General features: G+C 37.8%; 1 protein-coding gene across 1 annotated transcript in view; it reads left to right on the forward strand.

Annotated features, from left to right (window-relative positions):
* Nucleotides 1-21,852, forward strand: part of LOC122815177 (solute carrier family 23 member 1-like) — a 489,586-nt gene that overhangs the window by 375,226 nt on the left and 92,508 nt on the right. Inside the window, exon 8 of the mRNA XM_044087457.1 lies at nt 6,621-6,874. Coding sequence (XP_043943392.1) covers nt 6,621-6,874 — 254 coding nt within the window. The remainder of the gene's footprint in view (nt 1-6,620; nt 6,875-21,852) is intronic.

The raw sequence follows: 21,852 nt of genomic DNA on the forward strand, positions 1-21,852 counted from the left end.
TCTAGCTGTGCAATATATAAGCAAAGGTAAGGCATCTAGGTCCAAGGAAGTCATTGTTCCACTGTATCAGGCATTCATCAGACCTATCATTGAGTACAAGGCCCCTTTGGTACATACGTAACCAGGCATATCCAATAATAACATCCTCAGAGGTTCCTCACTAAAAGAATACAGGGTGTAAGTAACATGCCCTTTGCAGACTGCCTCAAGACCCTTTCCCCATATTCTGTCCCCTACAGGCTGTTGAGCAGAGATATATACCTGGAATGCAAGGTATTGTCAGACCTCGCTTTGATGAACCTCCTGCGTATCCGCAAAGCAAACAGCAGCATAATTACCCATTCTAAAGATTTAAACCTTGTATATGATATAAATTGGAACTGCTGAAGAGGCAGATAGGTATCCCAGAGACTACCCTTTCTCTGGAGCAGACTACCCATCTATGTGAAGTAGATATCCTCCTTAACCAAATTCAATTGTAACTTGGACAATTGGCTAGAGAAAAAGAAATTCATCCCTGATTTGGCACCTATGTGTCTAAGGGACACAGGCAGCTTGTAAATGATTCATCTCCCAACCCCCTGCTTGTACGAGAATATGTCAGATATTTGGGATGCATGGCTAGGCTTAAAAAGGCCCTTGTGATCATTAGCCTAGTAAATACCTATGAACCTGTGAAGTGGTATTCCCTATTGGAAGTGTATGGTCTGGTGCTGTGAGTCCAAACTCTTTGAAAATTAAACTGTGATTATAATCAAAAACATTGAATTCCAAATTTCACTGTTGCACTTTTAAGGCATTTTTACAGGGAGGTTTTATCTTATCTAGAGTGTTGTGCTCTCAGCTGTCCAGATTTTTCAGAATGTCCATATTTTTGCCTCCTCGTATTTTTGGTCTGTTCCTCATAAATTTTTGGTTTTCTGGCAAAAGATCCTTGAGAATGAAATCTACAAAATGATGACAAGCATTTGAGTTTCAGACTTCAAACCCTTCAGAAAAAAATTATGCTAATGGCAAACATGTTATTCTGTCAACTTTCTAAGTTAATAAGAGCAGTATTTAAAACCTTTTGGGCCTTTGTGCCCCCAATGTTTATGGCTTTGTCCAGATGTTTTGCTCTAAGAGGATGAGTAGTATGTTTGTGCCCCTCCTCTGTATCCTGTTTAATACAGAGCTATACTAACTCTGAGATCATAGTGTTCAGAGAAGGAGGCATATGCTGAGAAACCATAATTTTAGAGGGAATATTCCTCCAATTGTATTAAATCTTCACTGTTCTCAGGCTGCAGTCACACCCTTTGTGCATTCAATGGGCACTAAGTATGAACAATGATCGACTGTCTCCTCCAATCAGAAACCTCACCTGAAACCGATGTTGTCAGTTTCTTACTTGTTAGTAGCACAGCGAGTGTTTTACTTTGTTTTTATAAACAAATAAATGGTGAATTTTTGCCATTGTATTGAATTGCATTAAACTAGGGATAGTCATACCTTTCAACCTCCAAGCATTAAAAATCACATCAGAGGGACAGTAGCGGTGCCACTTTCTTATTTTTCACAAAAGAAGGCCTGTATATACAAAGCTCTTTATAGTCAGTGATTTTTCATAATAAAAGTCCTGTATATATACTATGCCCTGTATTGTCAGTGATAATGAATTTTTGTACATGGTTAGTTTACGTACTTGATAAAGTACGTACTCATAACTTGGTCTTACTTTGCATAGAACATCATAAATCCAGGAGGTGCAATGATAAATCAGAGGGCCAAAATCATAGCACTCTACTAAATGATAACATCTGAAAGGTATGGAGATAGTTAATGTTTGCAATGTGACTGCTAACGTGTTAAATCATAATCTGGCTTATTAGCAGGAAATATTTTCTGAAGGAGGACTAGAAAATGAATGTTAGCATGTTTATTCTTTTTTTTTGTTTGCTAATGATACTAATATATTTTTGTTTATGTACTGCAGTATGTACAGTAATCTGCCTAGCTACACTGAATATGTATGCACATGGGGTACGTGGGGGAGTGTTGTGTAGCACCCTCTTAAACTTTTGCTAATTTCTCATATGCATGTTGACATGAATAGTTGTTGGATAGACTGAGGTGGTCAATTACAAATGGAAGATGAAGTGTACAGAAGGTACTGTAAAACAAAGTCTTCATAAGACCATAGTTTGTGCTGGTGGACCTTATTTATACCACATAAGAACAAGTATGACTGTGGTGGGAATGTTCCTCTTTAGGACTGGCTACCTCAGTGTAGCCAAGGTTTAATGGCACTGCAAGTACAAATTATGATATTTGATGTTAAAAACGTCTTTATAAGCAAGGCCACTAAACAGCTGTAGAAAATGCTCTCAAAAATTGTTGAAATACTTTCTAAACAATACAGAAAAAAATGGCTTTTAGTACCCAATCCCACTGGCCCATAACATTGTTATTATATGCTGCAACTTGTACTGCCCAGTTCAGTTACCTATTAGATTTGTTGCCATCAACAGTTGCTTTCCATATGAGTTTTTCCTCAATACAAGGCAGCTTGACCTTTACATAACATATCTTCAAAGCTTGTAAAAATTAGTGACAAGCAATGCAACACATTCATACATATGCTGTATGTATACATATATACATACTAGGCATTCACTCAGGTACTCTGGGCCTATGTTTTCTGAAAAATACAGAAAATTGTTAAAACAGTGATTGTTAATAAAGCTATTTTATTTAAAAATAAGTGAAAAGAACAAGACCTTTTTGAAATGGTATTTTGTAAAGGGGTTGATGTGTCCTTCTATACATTGTATGGGCATGTAGCTGGACCACTTAAATATGCATAGAGTCACCATCTGTAGTTCCTTTGAACTTATTTAAATGAAAACTCCACTCTGCAAGTAGTTTACATTACCTCAGGTTATTTTTATCTCTTTATAGTTAATGTCCAAAGACCATTCAGCGCTATTATATTTTTTTCAATTCTACTTGCTTCCCTGCCACAAATCATAAAGGTTCCACCTTTTTTCCAATTCAAAAATTCAGATAGTGTGCTGTTTCAGAAAGGAACTTTTTTTCACACTGCATAACAAAGGCTAGACAGCTTCGATTCTATATCATGTACTATTGTGTACCATGCACAGTTCTGGAACCTGAGATTATGCTTTTTTTTGCCCACCCCCCCCCCGCCTCACACTTTTTTCAGTCCCAGTGCCTTCATTCACTGTGGGTTCTACTAGCCCCGCCTGCATCCCCTGTACTGACATTGTTTTTTTTTTTTTTTATTTCAGTTGGGACTAGTGTGGAATTTAAGGGCATCCTGGGAGGTCTTGCCAGCAACTGCTTCTGTGAGGGGGAATTTTTTCATGTTCTAACCTACCCGCTTGTCTGTCCCCTACCTTATGCCCATTCCAGAATCATTTGAGGGCTACTCCTTTCTTCAGGGACCACAATTGATGAAATGAACATCCCTCCCCCTGGGATCCAGCACCTCAGATTCCCAAGCTGCCAGTTTAGAGCTTTATCCCTCTACACCATGGCACTGGCATCCTGAGATTGTATTTTGATGGTTTCATTGAAATACCATTAAGAGCTAAAATTAAGCTCTTTTTTCTACAGAGTTAATTGTTGGGAAAACTTGTATTAAAAAACAGTGATGGGCTATACTGCAGCCCTGCATAAACAAAGGGGCAAATTTGTGACCAGTGAAGTGGGTCTTTTACCCATGTAACTACTAAATTATGGACAATATCTAAAACTATTTAGAGCTATCATTTGACTTGCTAGATCTTTAAAGTAATAATTGTCAGTCACTGATGAATAAATGGAGTTGATAATTTTCAGTCTTAGCAGGAATGTGGAATAGGGAGGATCTGGAACATTTTTAAGGATTATAACTTTCAGCACCGAAAACAAAAAATGCTTTTGTATTGGCAAAAATGGAAATGGACTTTGTATGGCTTTTGCAAGCTTATGAATCTGAGTAATTCAGTTACAAAGTATTAATTCTGCTTTTACAAAACACTGCAAAAAAATGCTCGCATTGCTAAAGATACGTAACTAAATGGAGAGAAACAAATGGATTACATGTTATAGCATAGCTTTTCAAAGTCCAGTCTAGGGGAAGACCAAAGACACTGAAAAACAAAATTATGTCAGTACAGTAGTCCTCATAGCAGCCATTTTTGGGACATATAATAAGATACTTTAAGATTTGGTCTGATACACTAACATTGAGTAGAATATCAAAATATAATCAAAATGTATGTATTTTTAAATTTGTTATGATATAATCTTCTTTTAATGTTTTAAATACTTAAGTCATCTAAACCTTGTGTAGATGTAAAGTCCTTTTATTATTCAATACTAATGGAAGAGACATATCTCTCAGCCGTGCATAACAAAACTCTGTGGTCACTGCTCCACTAGAGTAAGTCATAACATGTTCTTCTCTTCTTACACCTACTGTTCAACTTATCTGTCACTGGAAAGTTAGTTATTTGTTTTAACTCAGGGTTCAGATGATACTGAACTCTGACAATAGACAGGTGTAATAAAACCAAGCTTAGAATAAAAGCACTTGAAAATGGCTTATTAACTCTTTCTTTATAATATATTATCACACTTTGTTACACTGTTGCCATTCATCCTCTGGTTTGCTTGAATCTTAAACAATTTCTACCATTTCAGACATAATTTAGTTGATGCAATAAATTACAATAATTACACCTATTGTGTATAGACTGGCATGAAAATTGCAGAAAAATATGCGTGCAGTTTTCCAGTGGTCTTTCTTATGAGTGAGCTACCGCAAAAACAAGACATATATGTACTGGTAAAGTGGTAGAATGGAAAGTAGAGACAGGATAAGAAGTCGGTGTTGTTGGAAAACAGTAGGAGAAGTTGAGGTTTGTATATTAGGAGAATGATTGGAAAAAGGCGATGGTGGATGGTGTGCTGGGGATGGAATTTCAAATGCATTGAATTAGTACAGCCCATGTTAGGTTCATCAGAATTTAACTTGCTGGGACTTCCACAGTGATCTCAACAGCCAGCCAAGGAATAGATGAGTAGTGTCAGGAAAACAAATTGATAACTCTGAAAAGTAAACAGCTACAGAAACACCATACTACATTTAAAGAAACATTCAAATCCTCAGCATTTAGGTTATGCAAAGACAACCTCTGGAATATTCCTTTAAAATAAAGATATGAAATAGCCTTTAAAACTGTTACTGTTAAATCTACTTGTGCAAATAGTCACCATTTAAAAATATTCAGATAGTTTGCAAGTGGCTACTGGTCCAGGAAATGTTATGTTGTTCCTGCTGATTACATGATATTTAAATGATGCATTTCATGTAACAAATGATGTTTTATATCTTTCAGACAATGGTGATAAATTATTGAGGTGCCTTATTTCTTATCTCCATAAATATGCCCCCATTTGACTGTGTCACGTGTAAATGGCAAGAAATTAGGTATAATATGCAAAATGGTACGGATACTTTTGGCCAAAGGTCAAGAAACTTGCTTTTAGCTGCAAGGGGTACTTCTGGTTAAGTATAAGTAAACAGCTGGCAATGATCCATAAAATATTGCTAAGCATAAACAGCTTATGATTCAGTCCAAGCTGTTTCTCCTTAGCACAGATCTCAAGACAACTGTCCAGATTAGAAAGATGCACTCACCCGATTTATGCAACAGTGAGTCACACGTATGGCTCAGCAGTGCTTCCTGACATTTCTGGGGAAACAGCAACAATTTTCTGTAGACAGTACATGGAAAATATGTACGGGCCATTACTGGAGCTCCGTTCGGTAGTTATAGAAATCCATGCACTGAGCTCTACAGCTGGCTGCACCCCCACCCACCAATCTTACACCATCACAACATTAAGTTGCTGGAGGTAATGGTTCACCCCAGGGTGGACAGCATTACTTAGTGCTGTCTTCATGGCAGTTCCATTCAAAGCCCTGTCTGTGAATTAGTGTTTATGATGGCTGGAGGTAATGGTTCACCCCAGGGTGGACAGCATTACTTAGTGCTTTCTTCATGGCAGTTCCATTCAAAGCCCTGTCTGTGAAATACTGTTTATGATGTAGTGATAAAACTGCAGCTCACAAAAGCTTTCACCAAGCTGTAATGCCTAGATGTTGTGTCCAGTCCTTCATATTCTTAACTGCACCCAGACTTAGCCTGGGCACAATCTAACTGGTAATTTATGTTCAGATGAAAAATATCTGAACTCAGCTGTTCATTCAGAATGCATAAGTACCATTTTTTTAAAGAACCATAAGCCTGGATATGAAAGTTTATCTGAATGTAGCATAATATGTTTTAATGCATAAACTCCATCTGTCCAAAACCCCTTTTTCTCATTTTTGCACATGGGGTCGGGGGTATCACCTCAACAGTGGCAATCATCTAGATGATTCATGCTGAATGAACAGCTGAACTCAGATATTTTTTCATACAATTTATAGTACAAACACTGCTGCTGTTCACTAAGCAAACAACTATATAAATCTAGTTTTCAGGTACTGTACTGTACATTAATGCTACAATATCCTTTCAATGTAAGAAATTATAATAATTTTTTCTTGATTTTTCTATCTTTAGGGCAGTGGGGTCTTCCAACTGTCAGCCTGGCTGGTGTCTTTGGAATTCTAGCTGGTGTTCTATCCTCCATGGTGGAATCTATGGGCGACTATCATGCATGTGCTCGTTTATGTGGTGCACCTCCCCCTCCAAGGCATGCAATTAACCGTGGAATTGGTATGGAGGGTATTGGCTGCCTTATTGCTGGAGCTTGGGGTACTGGCAATGGGACAACATCTTACAGTGAAAATGTTGGAGCGCTGGGGATTACAAAGGTAATACAACTGGTGTTAATCGCTAATAGTGCAAGCCTTTCTAACGGTGCAGTGCAGAGTTATCATAAATTAAAAATTATACATTTTATGCACAGATTTACTACATGGCAGCTTTAGATTTTTGTATATGAATATATGTTGTCCACACAGGTGCATATACACAGACACACTGACACCAAAAGGCCAACTCACACACTGTCCTAGTACTCTAATACACCGTAACACTGAGACATACACAAATGCATGCACTCTCATTCACATAACCCAGCACGAACCCACATCAATAATCTGAGCAGGGTGTAGTGACCCCACTTCAACTATTGCAGATTCAAATAATTGAAATGATTAGGTCAGCACAGCTAGACTGCTGTGCACACTTATTCCTTTGGACCATGGCTGGGGAACTGTAAGCAGTGATGTAGGAGGGGAGGGTGAACAATGTCGGTATACAAACATGGTCAATGACTGGAGGTGGTAGAACATGGACATGCTTTGGTACAGGTTGTACAGGAATGACAGAGGTGAGAGAGACTGGGGTGGAATAACAATTTATGTAGAGGAGGGCATCAGATGGGAAGTACTGAGGTGGAATAACAATTTATCTAGAGGAGGGCATCAGATGTGAAGTACTGAGGTGGAATAACAATTTATGTAGAGGAGGGCATCAGATGTGAAGTCAGAGAAAAGGAAGAAAAGCAAACCAGGAATGGTTTAAGTATGTAGAAGGATTGGAATCTAGTTTACATACCCTTACAGATTATGAGATCTAAATTTGCCCAGAGCAGAATGGGAGATTCCAAGCTCCAGTGTACAGAAGGTGCAGGATTTGATTGAAGTTCTAGTTCATAGGTTCATAGTTGCTTACTAGGCTAACAACTACAGGGGCCTTTTTAAGCCTAGCCATGCATCCCAAATCTCTGACAAGTTTTTGGTACCCTTGATAAGTGTAAGCAGGGGCTTAGTAGATAAAACATTTACAAACAGGGGGCTGGGAGATGGAGTGTTTACAGGCTGCCTGTGTCCATTAGATACCTAGGTGTCAAACTAGGGATAAATTGCCTGTTCCCAATACAATACATTTGTCAAAGCTACAGTTAAATTGGGTTAGGAAGGAACTCTGCTTCACTAGGATGGGGAGCCTGTTCAAGAGAAGGGCTAGTCTCTGGGATACATACCTGTCTCTCAAGCAAGTCTTATTTATATCACAGGCAAGGTTTAAATCTTTAGAAAAATTCTGTTGCTGTTTGTTTTGTGGATATACAGGATTTACATAAGAGTGGAGTCTGACAAGGCCTTGTACACCAGGCATAATATGAAACAGTCAGGCAGCTGCTTCAGGAAATAATTCTAGACATTGTCCTACCCAGTGTAAAGGATGTGGTCCTAACTAGTGTACAGGGTGTGATGCTAACCAGTGTACAGGATGTGGTCCTAACCAGTGTACAGGATGTGTCCTAACCAGCGTACAGGCTGTGATCCTAACCAGTGTACATACAGGATGTGGTCCCAACCAGTGTACAGACTGTGATCCTAACCAGTAAGAGGGCATGGTCCTAACCAGTGCACATACAGGGTGTGGTTCTAACCAGTGTACAGGATGTAGTCTTAACAAATGTACAGGATGTGGTCCTAACCAGTGTACAGGATGTGGTCCTAACAAGTGTACAGGATGTGATCCTAACCATCATATAGGATGTGGTAATAACCAGTATAAGTGATGTGGTCCTAACCAGTGTAAAGGATGTGGTCCTAACTAGTGTACAGGGTGTGATCCTAACCAGTGTACAGAGTGTGATGCTAACCAGTGTACAGGGTGTGATGCTAACCAGTGTACAGGATGTGGTCCTAACCAGTGTACAGGTTGTGATCCTAACCAGTGAGAGGGTGTGGTCCTAACCAGTGTACAGGATGTGGTCTTAACCAGTGTACAGGATGTGGTCCTAACAAGTGTACATGATGTGTTCCTAACCACTGTACAAGATGTGGTACTAACTAGTATAAAAGATGTGGTCCTAACCAGTGTAAAGGATGTGGTCCTAACTAGTGTACAGGGTGTGATCCTAACCAGTGTACAGGGTGTGATGCTAACCAGTGTACAGGGTATGATGCCAACCAGTGTACAGGATGTGGTCCTAACCTCTGTACAGGTTGTGATCCTAAACAGTGAGAGGGTGTGTTCCTAACCAGTGTACAGGATGTGGTCTTAACAAGTGTAGGATGCGGTACTAACCAGTGTACAGGATGTGGTCTTAACAAGTGTACAGGATGTGGTCCTAACAAGTGTACAAGATGTGTTCCTAACCATTGTACAGTATGTGGTACTAACCAGTGTAAAGGATGTGGTCCTAACTAGTGTACAGGGTGTGATCCTAACCAGTGTATATACAGGGTGTGGTCCTAACCAGTGTACTGGATGGGGTTTTAACAAGTATACAGGTTGTGGTCCTAACCAGTGTACAGGATGTGGTCTTAACAAGTGTACAGGATGTGGTCCTAACAAGTGTACAGGATGTGCTCCTAACCACTGTACAGGATGTGGTACTAACCAGTATAAATGATGTGGTCCTAACCAGTGTAAAGGATGTGGTCCTAACCAGTGTAAAGGATGTGGTCCTAACCAGTGTACAGGGTGTGATCCTAACCAGTGTACAGGATGTAGTCCTAACCAGTGTTCAGGGTGTGGTCTTAACCAGTGTACAGGGTTTGGTCTTAAGCAGTATACAGTATGTGTTCCTAACTAGTGTACAGGATGTGGTCCTAACTAGTGCACAGGATGTGGTCCTTACTATTGTGCAGGGTGTCACGGATTTCCATACTAAGGCACCACTAGCCAACAGTGAGCATACCACTGCATGGTCTACAGCAGGTGGAGGGTAAGAATAAAAAGACAAAGATGGTGGTGTAGGATTTTAGATAAGTGACCGGGGAAGTGGTCAAGGATGAGTTAGAAGACCACAAACTGAGGGGGAATAAAGCTGTGGGAATGTGTCAGAAATTGGCTAAAGACAAGGGCATGAAGAAAAGGCAAAATGGCAAAATAAAAGGTCAATATAGTTGCACAGACATTTGATGCTAACAATTAAGACAAAAGATAGAACCTATATGAGGTGAAAAGAAGGGAATGAGGAGGTGAGGGAGCCACCTCACAGGGATATTATCAAAAAAGAAATAAAGGTCATAAAACAAGGAAAAGGGACCTTAAAGGAAAGTGGGAATCGAGGACTTTTAGGTATATACCAATAGGAATGAAGGGAGGAAGGAATACAACCAGCCAGGCGGAAAATGGAAAAGGGATTATAGAATACTGAGAAAAGGAGAGATACTGAATGAACATTTCTCTTCAGTCTTCAAAAAGGAAAGCAAGTGATGAGTACAGTGCTGGGATGGAGCAGCACAGAATAGGAACAACAGTGGATAGACATCAAGATAGAGAGGGAGAATGTTCAACGGGAACTGGCTGCTGTTATGAAGTATATGGTTTATCAAGTACAAGGATTAGATGGATACCCCAAGAGTCCTCAGAAATGTGGTCAGCATACTTGCAGATGCCCCTGATGGGGACAGTGAATGGATCACTAGCTATAACAAAAGTGTCACGTGAACCTTGGAGGGGGGGTGGGGGGGGGTCAGAAAAACTCTGGAAAGCTACAGGTCTGCTAGCTTAATAGCAGTGTCAACACAAAATAATGAAAAGAATCACTAATCTTAAGGGCAAGGAATGCTGGCTGAATTTCTTAAGGACACCATAGGTTCATGACCTGAAAAAGCTGTCAGTCAAACCTGATCCAGTTTTATGATGGGAATACACATGACTTGTCAGGGAAAACTAATACACAGAGGGTTTTAGTGAGAAGGACAATGCCAGGAATTAGGAAAGTGACAACAGGAATAATGCCGAAAGTTTGCCATATCATGAAGAATTGTATGAATATTTTGTGTTGGATATCCCATGATTCATATTCTGTATGTGTTGCCAAAGTTGCATAAGGATGTAAGAATCTACCTATGTGTCTCATTTTAGCAAGAAGAGGTTGGCTGACTGAACGTCTCTCTATATACATTGAAAAGACTATACTTCCTATTTTAGATACCATACCAAGTGTCTTGAAAGATACTGTCTTTTTTTATGTGACTTGTTTGACCGGCATAAGAATCTGGTTGATAGATGTGGCTTACTTCTTGTCACTATGGACATCACCTCTCGATTTACTGCTATTCCTTACAATGTTGGCATTGAATATACTAGATTCTTTCTATCTACAATTGGATATTACCTCATAGGAAGGTTTTCTTGGTTTGTGCATTTCTTGAGCTGATCCTTGAGAATAATATTTTTGTTTATCATGATGAGTATTTTTTACAAAAGGTCGGAGTTGCAATGAGGACAGTTTGTACAAACTCATGCCAATATTGTGTTGGCTCAGTGGAAAACTGAGTATGTGCATAAAAACCCCTGTGGTGACTGCATATGCTGACTGTATATGCTATTATAGATGGTTTGTTGATGACTTCTTTATGGTGTTGAGAGATACAGAGGATTTGTTACAGGAATTTGTTAAATATTTTCATGGCACTACTATGTTCCTTAGGTTCAGATATCATGTTTCCCAAACTGTTGTTGATTTCTTAGATGTTTCCATGGAGATGAATGAGTTAGGCAGAATCTGTACTAGGATGTTTAAAAAGCCTTGTAAGCATAATAGTATTTTACTTAAGGCTAGTATACATCCTCTTCATGTGTCTAGAAATGTTTTGAAAGGACAACTTTTAAGGACAATGTGGCTGCACGGCAGTTACGAGATAGCAGATGGAGCACTGCATGTGACAGCTAGTGCATTCATTAATAGAGGCTATGCTGAAGTAGATATTCATTATACAGCTGTGTTTGTTCACTCTTTAAGGAATACTAGTGCCCGTCCTTTTTTTTGAAGATCACCCCACTACATTCCCCCCAGGTCCCCAGGTTTGAGTAATGAGTCTAGCCCTCGTCTGGTTTTGAAATTCTCCAACAACATTGGAGGTGTCTGTGGTACTATAAGAAGATATTGGCCAGTACTTATGGCAGGTAAAGATACTGCCGATATGCTGAGCTCTACCCCTAATTTTTCATTTAAGAATAATCTGTCTCTCAAGAAGCAGCTGTGCTACAGAGAATACCAGTGACAATCTGTTCTTTTAGCTAATAGACAAGGGACTTTTCCTTGCCAGAATTGTTCAGCTTGTAGATATATTTTGAGTACCACATGTATTATTGTTTCTGCTGCTGACTTTAAAGTTGAGTTAAATTTTTATGCAGATTGCAAGACTAAGAATGTCATGTATTATGCCTGCTGTATGATCTGTGAAGGGTTATTATGTTGGCAAGACAAACTGGACACTAAGGGAAAGAATACTGGAGCATGTTGCTGACTTTAGGAATGGTAAATTAACCGACACTCTGGCAAAACACATTTCTGAATGTGGTCCTTATCAGACCTTTAAGTCTGCAGTTCTAGAGATAGCATAGGTCAGAGAGACGGCGATATCGGCAATAAAACAGAATATAATGAATTAAAAGAGTAGACAGACACCCAGGTTTAAATGGGCATGTATCACTTAAACCAATCCTCAAGAATAGAGATTTGGCTCATTGATTTGATTGGCCTGTTCTTTATGAATGGCTTGCTTCGTGAATGACTTTGTCACAAGACTAATTTGTTCATTTGATAGGTTGTTTGAACATTTTTATACAATAGTGTTTTTACTATATTTTATGGTCTGATGAAGCAGCTACGCTGTGAAAGCATTTGCCTGCTTATGTACTTTGTTTTACATTATTAAATTGTTTTTTTATACCTGAGCCTGAGCAGTGGTGGTCGTTTATGGTTTTTGTTGTGGTATTTATGGTACTGCCATTGCCCTTGGGTTTGGCATACTTTTTAAAGAAGTTAAAATGATTTAAGAGATGATATCTGCCTTTAACAAAAGCACATTAGTTAAGGTCTAGGGCCAAGACATTACCTATGTGTATGTCAGTGGATTCAGATATGAAACTTTCCATAACCTTGCATATAACTGGAAAGGAGACAAGACCTAAAACTCACACAATGTTTTTTTAATGTTGTTGTCTCAGTTATTTCTTTACAGACAGACTCATATTTATTTCTGGCTATTAATTCTTATCACCATTTATGCCTTGGCCGTACCCCCCCTCTGGCTGTACCTCCTTTCTCCAGGACAGTCATACCAGTCAATCTTGGAATACATTTGTGGATACCCATCCAGTAATCTACATTATATTAAACTCATTACCTCCAATGGAAGGATCTGAAAGTTTTTACTATAACTTCCAATGGGCAGAGTCTAAGCTTCTTGATCAAATCAAATTATGTCCTCATAACTCAAACAAATGTTAATATCTCTGGAACTATAGTGGTTATAAAAGAAGCATAAATGGCAAAATCTTCAGCACAAACTATTTTCATAGTGGCAGTATTCTTTAGATTCTAGGTCTTAAACTGGAGTTTATAAGTCACAGTAAATACAATAATTATTAAGGTAGTAAATTCTCTAAACAGCTTACAATATGTCAATGACTCAAGTTACACGTGTGCTGTTAGCAGCATTTTTTATCCTTATGACAGCTTTAATATGAGGCTGTTCTGTCTTTACTACTTGCTGTTGAGATATTTAGAGAAATAAGACATTTATGAAAATATAAATACATAACTCTTCACCAGCACTAGACAAATGCCAAGTATTAATGCAGTTGTGTTGTCCATCAAGTAACCTTTAAGAAGAACTCTTTAAATAACTTATACATAGCCTGGCTTTGGGATTATTAATGTAAATATAAATAAGAAATATTAGATGCCTAAAGGCATCAGTACTATTTAACCAGTGACATGCCTGAAGGCATCACTAGGCTTTAATGAGTTAAGGGAAGATAAGAGTTCACCCCGTTTTATTTACCTGCTGGTGAAGATTTAGGTCTGTGCTTTAGATAGTGATGGAGATAGTGCACTTCCATATTGAGGGTACAGGACAATGAGGTCTCTAATGCAGAGCCATGGCTGGTTTGTTTGGCATCCATTAAGGATAAAACAATGTCCCTGCATAGGAGGAGAAGCATAATGCCCTAATACCCTCCTCCTCATCACCTCTCTTTCTGCTTGAGAGAAATAAAAAAATAGTATGTTTTCAAATCTGACGCTTCTTTCGTCTGTCCTTAAGAGAAGTACCAGGTCCCTAATACCCTCACTCTCTACATGACAGAAAAAAAGTATGCCCTCCAATTTAGCACTGAAGACAGCCAGGTCCTAAAGCCCTCCCTCCATCTGTGCTCCTTGCCCTCACATTTATGTGAGGAGCATTACATTAGAAAAAAAAATGAATCTACCAATCACATCCCCTGATATCTTGTGCCTGGGATGGCTGCCCCCTGCACCACATCTTATCTAGGCTTCCACTCTAATGACACACTAAGCATTACATTTATTTACCCCCTCAGAAGTCTATACCACTGAATAAAGGGACAGAGTTTCCAGCCTCTCTTAAGAGCTCAAGGACTTCAGGCCTGGGATTTTTTTAGTTAGGAACCTTTGAAGTCTTTCTAATTGTTTGATATACATCACAAAGAGGCATTGTATTTAATAACTGATCTGATTAATGTTGGGTATAAGGGAGTGATTATCTCTTTAGATCTTGAAGATATTGCTTTAGTAGCTGTGCTAAACTATATCATTTCCGAACAGTTGTTGTCACATGACATTCAAAAGTGAGGGAGTTATCAACCAACGTTCCTAGGTTACTGACTTAATTTGCATTTTGCAGTTGAGTGTTTTTTGCATAGTTTGGTGATGGGAATAGTTTATCTACCAAAACTGATAACCAGAATGAACAAAGGTGCGCAAAGTCACAAATAATCCAAAAAGTAGATGGAAATACTGGAGGTCTTCAGTTAAAACACAGTTTTATTTGCTCACTCCACTTACAAAACGCTGACAAGACACAAATAACGAACTGGAACAAGAATAAAAATATCCACCACAAGCAAAGGCATAAACGCTGTTCTTTCCATACGTTTTCGTCCTATTACAGACTTCATCAGATAATTTACTAAATTCTAGCTTTGCTTTATATATCCTTCTAGTTAATTAATTGATTCAATTTAATATATCAATTAGTCAAGTTTAAAACAGAAGTAGGAGAAAACAGAAGTAAAAAAAGTTGAAAAATTCAACCCCATTTTAAAACAAACATTTTTCTCTCTGTTAATTCTTAATGTGTTTAAGTTAGCCACATTGGTATTCACTTTAAAGCCTTTGTTTAAAGAATACTGTATAAATCTTTTTAATATTAGTATAATTAAATCATATAAACCATGTAAAACCTTTAAGGACACATTACTAGACCAATAAATCCACCATAATGAATGCCATCTAGTGGCAATTTGTTAAAATTGCATGTATGAATAAAACTTGCATATAAGAAAAAAGTGTTAAAACCACCTTTTTTGTAAATCTTCTATCCAAGACAAATGGACTATATAATTAAATGAATAAATAGTTAAAAAAGTGAATGAATAAATATATAAATAAATAAATACGTAAATAGATATTATTATTGAATTTCTCACCCTAAAAAAGTAGATGTCTGGATGACTGTTAAATTCATTATAATATTTAATATAAAATTTAATATAAAATATAAAGATATAAGGGTAGGAATATAAAAAAAATGAACTTTATAAATAGTAGTCATATGAAATTTTAAAAAGTATACATATATATATCATAGGTCCATCTCATAGCTTAGCTGCTCTTAATTTTAAAAGTGGTGCTATACTTATATGTTCATTTAAACCTGGAAATTTATATGCTTCCAAGGACATCTGCCACCATAATTCACGATATTCTAACCTTTCTTCCCAGGGCCCCCCATGTATATCTCTTTCTGTGTGTTCTAAAACTGTGAACTTAAAACTAGATTTTTCACAATTTTTACTGTGTTTGTATAAAGCATTTGTTTCTTTACAGTTTTTTATATCATTTAAATGTTCAAATATTCTTCTTTTTAATTTCCTCTCAGTTTTCCCTATATAAAAAGCTTGGCATTCATTGCACATACTTAAATATACCAAGCCTGAGGAGTCACAGTTATAGAAGTTCTTATCATTAGTTATAACTTTATTTCTACTACTTGTATGAATAGTGTTACTATTAGAAATATTTACACATTGGGCACACCTACCACATTTATATGTGCCTTTTCTTCTTCTATCGTGTGACCCCAGGGTATATTTATTTTCTAATAGATTTTTTATACTTGAGGAATTTTTATATATTATCTTGGGCATATCATGATTTCCTAAATCCAAATCTGTTAATTCTGTGAATCTGTCCCATTCTTTTTTAAAAATATTTCTTATTTTATTATTAACTGTGTTATATTCCAAAATCAATGGTAGTTCGAAGTTTTCAAGTTCCTTTTCTTTACTTATACCTATTGAAGTGTAATTACCCTCCACTTTTTTAATTATAGGTGCAAATTTCACTTCCCTACCTAGAACTACTTCTTCTCTAATTCCCTTTATGAAATTAATTGGATAGCCCCTTTCTTTAAACATTTTTTCCAATAACTCACATTCCAAAACAAAGTCCTGGTTCTTACTGGTCATTCTACTTCCTCTCACGTACTGCCCTTTAATTATATTCTTTTTTACATGTATAGGATGGGCACTATCAAAGTGGAGGAAGGAATTACAATAGGTGGCTTTCCTGTATATTTTAGTTTCTAGATGTCCTTGTTCTTTGTATATTTCTAAATCAAGATATTGCACCAGGTTATGTGTCACCTTATATGTAAACTTTAAAAAACTACAAGTGTTACTGAGGTATTTTAAAAAATCATTGAGTTTATCTTCCCCCCCATTCCAAAAAATAATTATGTCGTCCAGAAACCTACTGTAGATGGTGAAAAATTGTTTGTATTCGCTTTCTAAAACACACTTTTCTTCCCATTTGGATAATACAACATTTGCATATGTGGGGGCGCAGGCCGCCCCCATTGCCACCCCTTTTGTTTGTCTAAAAAATTCTCCATTAAAAAACAGGAAATTGTTGTTTAAAATAATCTCCTTAAGCCATTTACTGATTATCTTATCATTCTGTGTTATATTTCCACTTTCAAAGACTACTTCCTCAAACATGTCCAAACCTAAATCATGTGGGATGGATGGGAAAAGGTCTATTACATCAATAGTTACAAAGAGGAGGTCTTCTATTTCCATAATATCTCTCATGGTGTGTAGTAAGTCCCATGAATCTTTCAAAATCTGGGTTTTGTCTAGCCAGATTTTTTACACTTATTATCTACGTACTTGGCTAAGGCATTAGTTTTAGATCCATTGGCTGCCACAATGGGTCTCAAAGGTGGATCCTTTTCATTCTTATGAATTTTGGGGATCCCAAAGATGGCTTATCTTATCTGGGCTTATCTACCTTTAAAAAATTGTAGGTTTCCTGATTTATAAGCCCATCCATCAACATATCATACAAATTAGTATCAATCCTATTGTAGGCGATGTTAATTTCATTTTTTGATACTGATTCGTATTTATTTACATCCCATAGTATTTTATACATTCTTGACTCATAATCAATACTTTCCATCATCTACCAAAACTGATGATACTACACTTTTTGGCATTTAGGTTGAGGTATGCTGCTACAGAGAGTTCATTCAGGAGGGTTTGGGTGTCAGAGGGTGACTTAACAACCCCCCAGTTTGCAGTAGTTTGCAAGCTTTGTTAGCCAGATTTCTTGGCTGTCTGTTTGGGGATCTGAGATGTAAATACCAAAAGGAGAGGCCCCAGCACCGAGCCCTGAAAGTAACTGCTGGTCACATTCATACTTTCTGGTGAGGCACCTGCAACTTGCATTGTGCGAGTTCTGTCTTTCAGTCAGTTTACTGTTAATTCTACAACATAGGGGTTGATTTTTAAAGTATTTAACTTCTGTATGATGCCAGCATGGGGGGAATGGTGTTAAAGGTCCTGACCAGGTGAAGATACACTGTGTGTACCACTATCTATGGCCTCCATAACCCTTTTGAAGAAGTTACCAGATCCAGCAGACAGGATCTATCCTTCACAAAACCAGACTGCTGGGAGTTAAGTCTAATAAGAGTCTTGATGTTGTTGTTTATGAGGTCAGGTACAATACGTTCCATGGCTTTGCAGATGAGTCTTGTAAGGCTGATTAGTCTGTAATTTCCTGGGATGGTACTAAGATCACCCTTATGTAGAGGCAATACCACTGCAGGGTGCCATCCATCAGGAACAAAAGTAGTTGTTAAACATAGGTTAAATAGTTTAATGAGAGTGTGCCTGCAAGGCCATGTTTGACATTATTAGGTTTATTGTCAAGTCCCATGGAGGAAGAATTGTTGGTTTTGGTTAGCATTTTCAGTAAATGCTCTTTAAAGATAATTAACAGTGGGGAAGTTAGCTTCAGATATTTCAGGGTTTTAGATAGAAATCTAAATTTAGGCTGGCCACGGTGGTGCAGAGGTTAGCATTGCCGCCTCACAGCAAGAGGTTCTCTGGTTCAATCCTTGGCTTGGGTGCCTTCTGTGCAGACTCTGCATGTCCTCCCTGTGGTCGCGTGGGTTTCCTCTGGGTGCTCCGGTTTCCTCCCACATCCCAAAGACATGCTGTAGGTGGATTGGACACTCTAAACTGGCCTTAGGTGTGAGTGTGTGCCTTCTGTGGAAGGTTGGGCACCGGGCTGGCAACTCGACAATGTAAAACTCCACTGCCAATCATGAGCAGACAGGTGATCCACTGTGGTGACCCTGGAAAGCCGAAAGAAGAAGCTAGAAGTCTAAATTTGTTTACAAGGATATTGGCAATTTATGTTTGGTCAGAATGGGAGACCATTTGTGAATAAATTCAGAGCAATATATAGTATTAGTTATCTTTGATATTACAGGCCAGCATAAATTAATGGGCTACATTACTGGACCTAACAGTGTTTCAATTTTTTTGTTATTTTGATATTACTGCAGAGAAGAGGGGTTTTAGATCTACTGCATAAATTAAGTAGTCACTTTCTTTTGTTGTACAGTTTATTTATGGTGGTGGGACACCAGGGTAGTTTGTTTTTGAATTTATTTATTATTTATTTATTGACATTTGTTTTCTGGAAGAGTCCAACTGGATAATGTTATCTGTTTTCAGTGGAAGAGGGGAAGAAAAGCTCCACAAATAAAAGAACAGAAAATAAATATACATAGTTTAAAACTGTCTACAACGAATACACCGATTAATACAAATATCAATACACATATGACATGTATAATAATACACGTATACCATCATTAAAACAAGATTAATTGCTTATAATACTTGGTTTTGGGAGGGATTACTAGCTCTATGCATCAGGGTTAAGAGGTGGTGCAATCATAAGTGAATTCTGATATTTTATCACAGAATAGGTTGAGGTTGGTAGGTTTTTGTCCTTAAATTCAGTGGGGCTTGCAGTATGAGCTTTTAGGAGTTTAAAGGATAAGGTTACAAGTCTATAACATCACTGGAGAAGGATAAACAAAAGGTGTATTGCAAGAGATACCCATTTCTGTTAGAATCAGTTGAATGCTGGTCTGGTTTCTAGGAAGATGGAGATACAGAGCAGGATTCAGGCATGGACACTGGGGATGCCAAAGGCCATGACATCAGAACCTCTAGTGGGAAGGCTAGTTTGTTCAAGGAAGCCGTCACTGACATTTCTATAAGAATATTTTACAAATTGTGGAACACATATGTAGGAAGCAAATTTGTGAGAGTCACTGCAAAACAATCACTCACCCTTTTACTGAGGATTCTCAGACTTAACAGTATTCTTTACTTTTTTGGATTCTTAGTAAATCAAGTTGTGATCTGATAGCAGAGACCAGGGCTCTGTGATCACACCAACTCCGCCAACACAGTGCATTATGGACAAAAAGTAGCCTTCCAACAAAACAAGATCACGTTATTTATTTATTTCTTTATTTATTTGCTGTTCTTTACTGGTAAAGTCTAACTGGCTAACATAACCAGTTTTCAGCAGAAAACTGAGGAGAAAAGCTCAGAAATATTACATACAGTTTAGCATTGTAGTGTACTTAAGTCTAACACAGTTATGAGTACATAACCAGAAACCAAACACAAAACCAGATAAAAATGAAACAGTCCAAGTGTACACAGCTGGTCCACACCAAAATAAAATTCTTCCTTTTATTCACCAGTAGATTAAGTGCTTTCGTTAGCTTATAGCTAACGACTTCATCAGAATCTACTCAAGCATACAGAAAGGTAACTTAAATAGTTACAAAACACACCACCTGACCAATTAATTAACTGTTACTTAAAAAGACATACTTTGAAAAATTAAACACAGTGCAATCCTTCAATGAACCCCCCCCCCCCTTTTTTTATAAAAATATTCATAGTACTGCGGTGGTGGTGCTGTGGTAGCGTTGTTGCCTCACAGTTAGACGTTGCACATTGGATTCTCAGTTAGAGTGTCTTCTGTGTGTCGACATGCGTGAATGGTCATTCCTTCGCTGAAGGTTGTGCGTTAGGCCCGGCAAGCCAGCTCGTAAAACTCTACTGCCAATCATTAGCGGACCGGAGTTCCGCTGTGGCGACCCCTAACCGGGAAAAGCCGAAAGACAGTTTATTCACAGTTAAATCTAAACCAAATAAGACCTAAGCTTTAAAACACAACTTATACTACAATAATCATTTAATCCTGGGCAAATGTGTGCTTGTAACTTAATTTGCCACAGTAATTCTTTTAACTCCAGGATATCTTTCCACGGCCCACCCTGAGGGTTTGGGCATACCTGCTTTATTGCAAAAAATAAAAAAATTGTGATCAGAAAACTGTTCTATATGTTTTGCTAGGGCATTAGTTTTTTTTTTTTTTGTGTGTTGTCTAATGTCCAAGGAGTGTACATACATGTGATCCTAAAGTGTCTTTGTGCTTTCCCCACATAAAATTTGGGGCACACACTACAGTGAGCTACATAAACAATGCCTTTAGTGTTACAATTACAATGAAAATTGGGTCTAATCATTTGGTGCTTAACGATTAAACTATCACCTTGCAAAATATGTGGGCATTGTGGACAAGAGTCACATTTATAAGTGCCATGTTTCCTAAAGCTCAGTGGTAGGGAAATGTTGTTGCCAGTCTCAAGAAAATTCTTAATAGACTTACCCTTTCTAAATACAAACTTGGGTTCTGTCTCATGTTCCAGAATCCCATCAAAACATTTAAAAATGTTCCGATTCTTTTTCAAAATGTTTGAAATGTCCATACAGTCATTAGAAAAGGTGTTAACAAAAGCCTTATGGAAATTGCCCTTATGTTCAGTCCCTTCATTGCTCCCCAGGCCAAAACTTTCACTGTTTTCTCTTAAAATGGGTCTATAAAACATGTTCTCCCTCTTAGTGTGTACCTCAGAAAACATCTGTTGTACCATTAGGCTGGGGTAAGCACATGCCATAAGCAGGTTAACTAATTTTTCTCATTCTTGTTGAAAAACATTGTCTTCAGAAATCATGCAGGCCAATCTAACAAATTGCCCTTTTACCAATCCCTTCTTTTGATGGTACAGGTGGCAACTGGTAAAGTGAAGCAAACTGTTAGAGTAGGTTGGTTTCCTGAAAATGTTGCTGGTGTATCTTTTATTAACATAGTCCTTTTTTAACTCAACATCTACATAGTGGATGGTGTCAGAGTGCCAGTTGTAAGTGAATTTAAAGAAAGCTGTTGTTTGATTACAGTACTCTATAAAGTTACTGATCTCATGGACAGGCCCATTCCATGCAATGAAAATGTCATCCAAAAAGCGACAATACATTTTCCAGTATTGCTTGTAACCTGAATCAGTAAGAAACCTTCTTTCCCACTCCAACATAACAATGTTCGAAAAAATGGGGGCACAAG

Source organism: Protopterus annectens, chromosome 11.part0 (genome assembly GCF_019279795.1).
Source record: "Protopterus annectens isolate FY-2018-M chromosome 11.part0, PAN1.0, whole genome shotgun sequence".
Classification (NCBI taxonomy): domain Eukaryota; kingdom Metazoa; phylum Chordata; order Ceratodontiformes; family Protopteridae; genus Protopterus; species Protopterus annectens.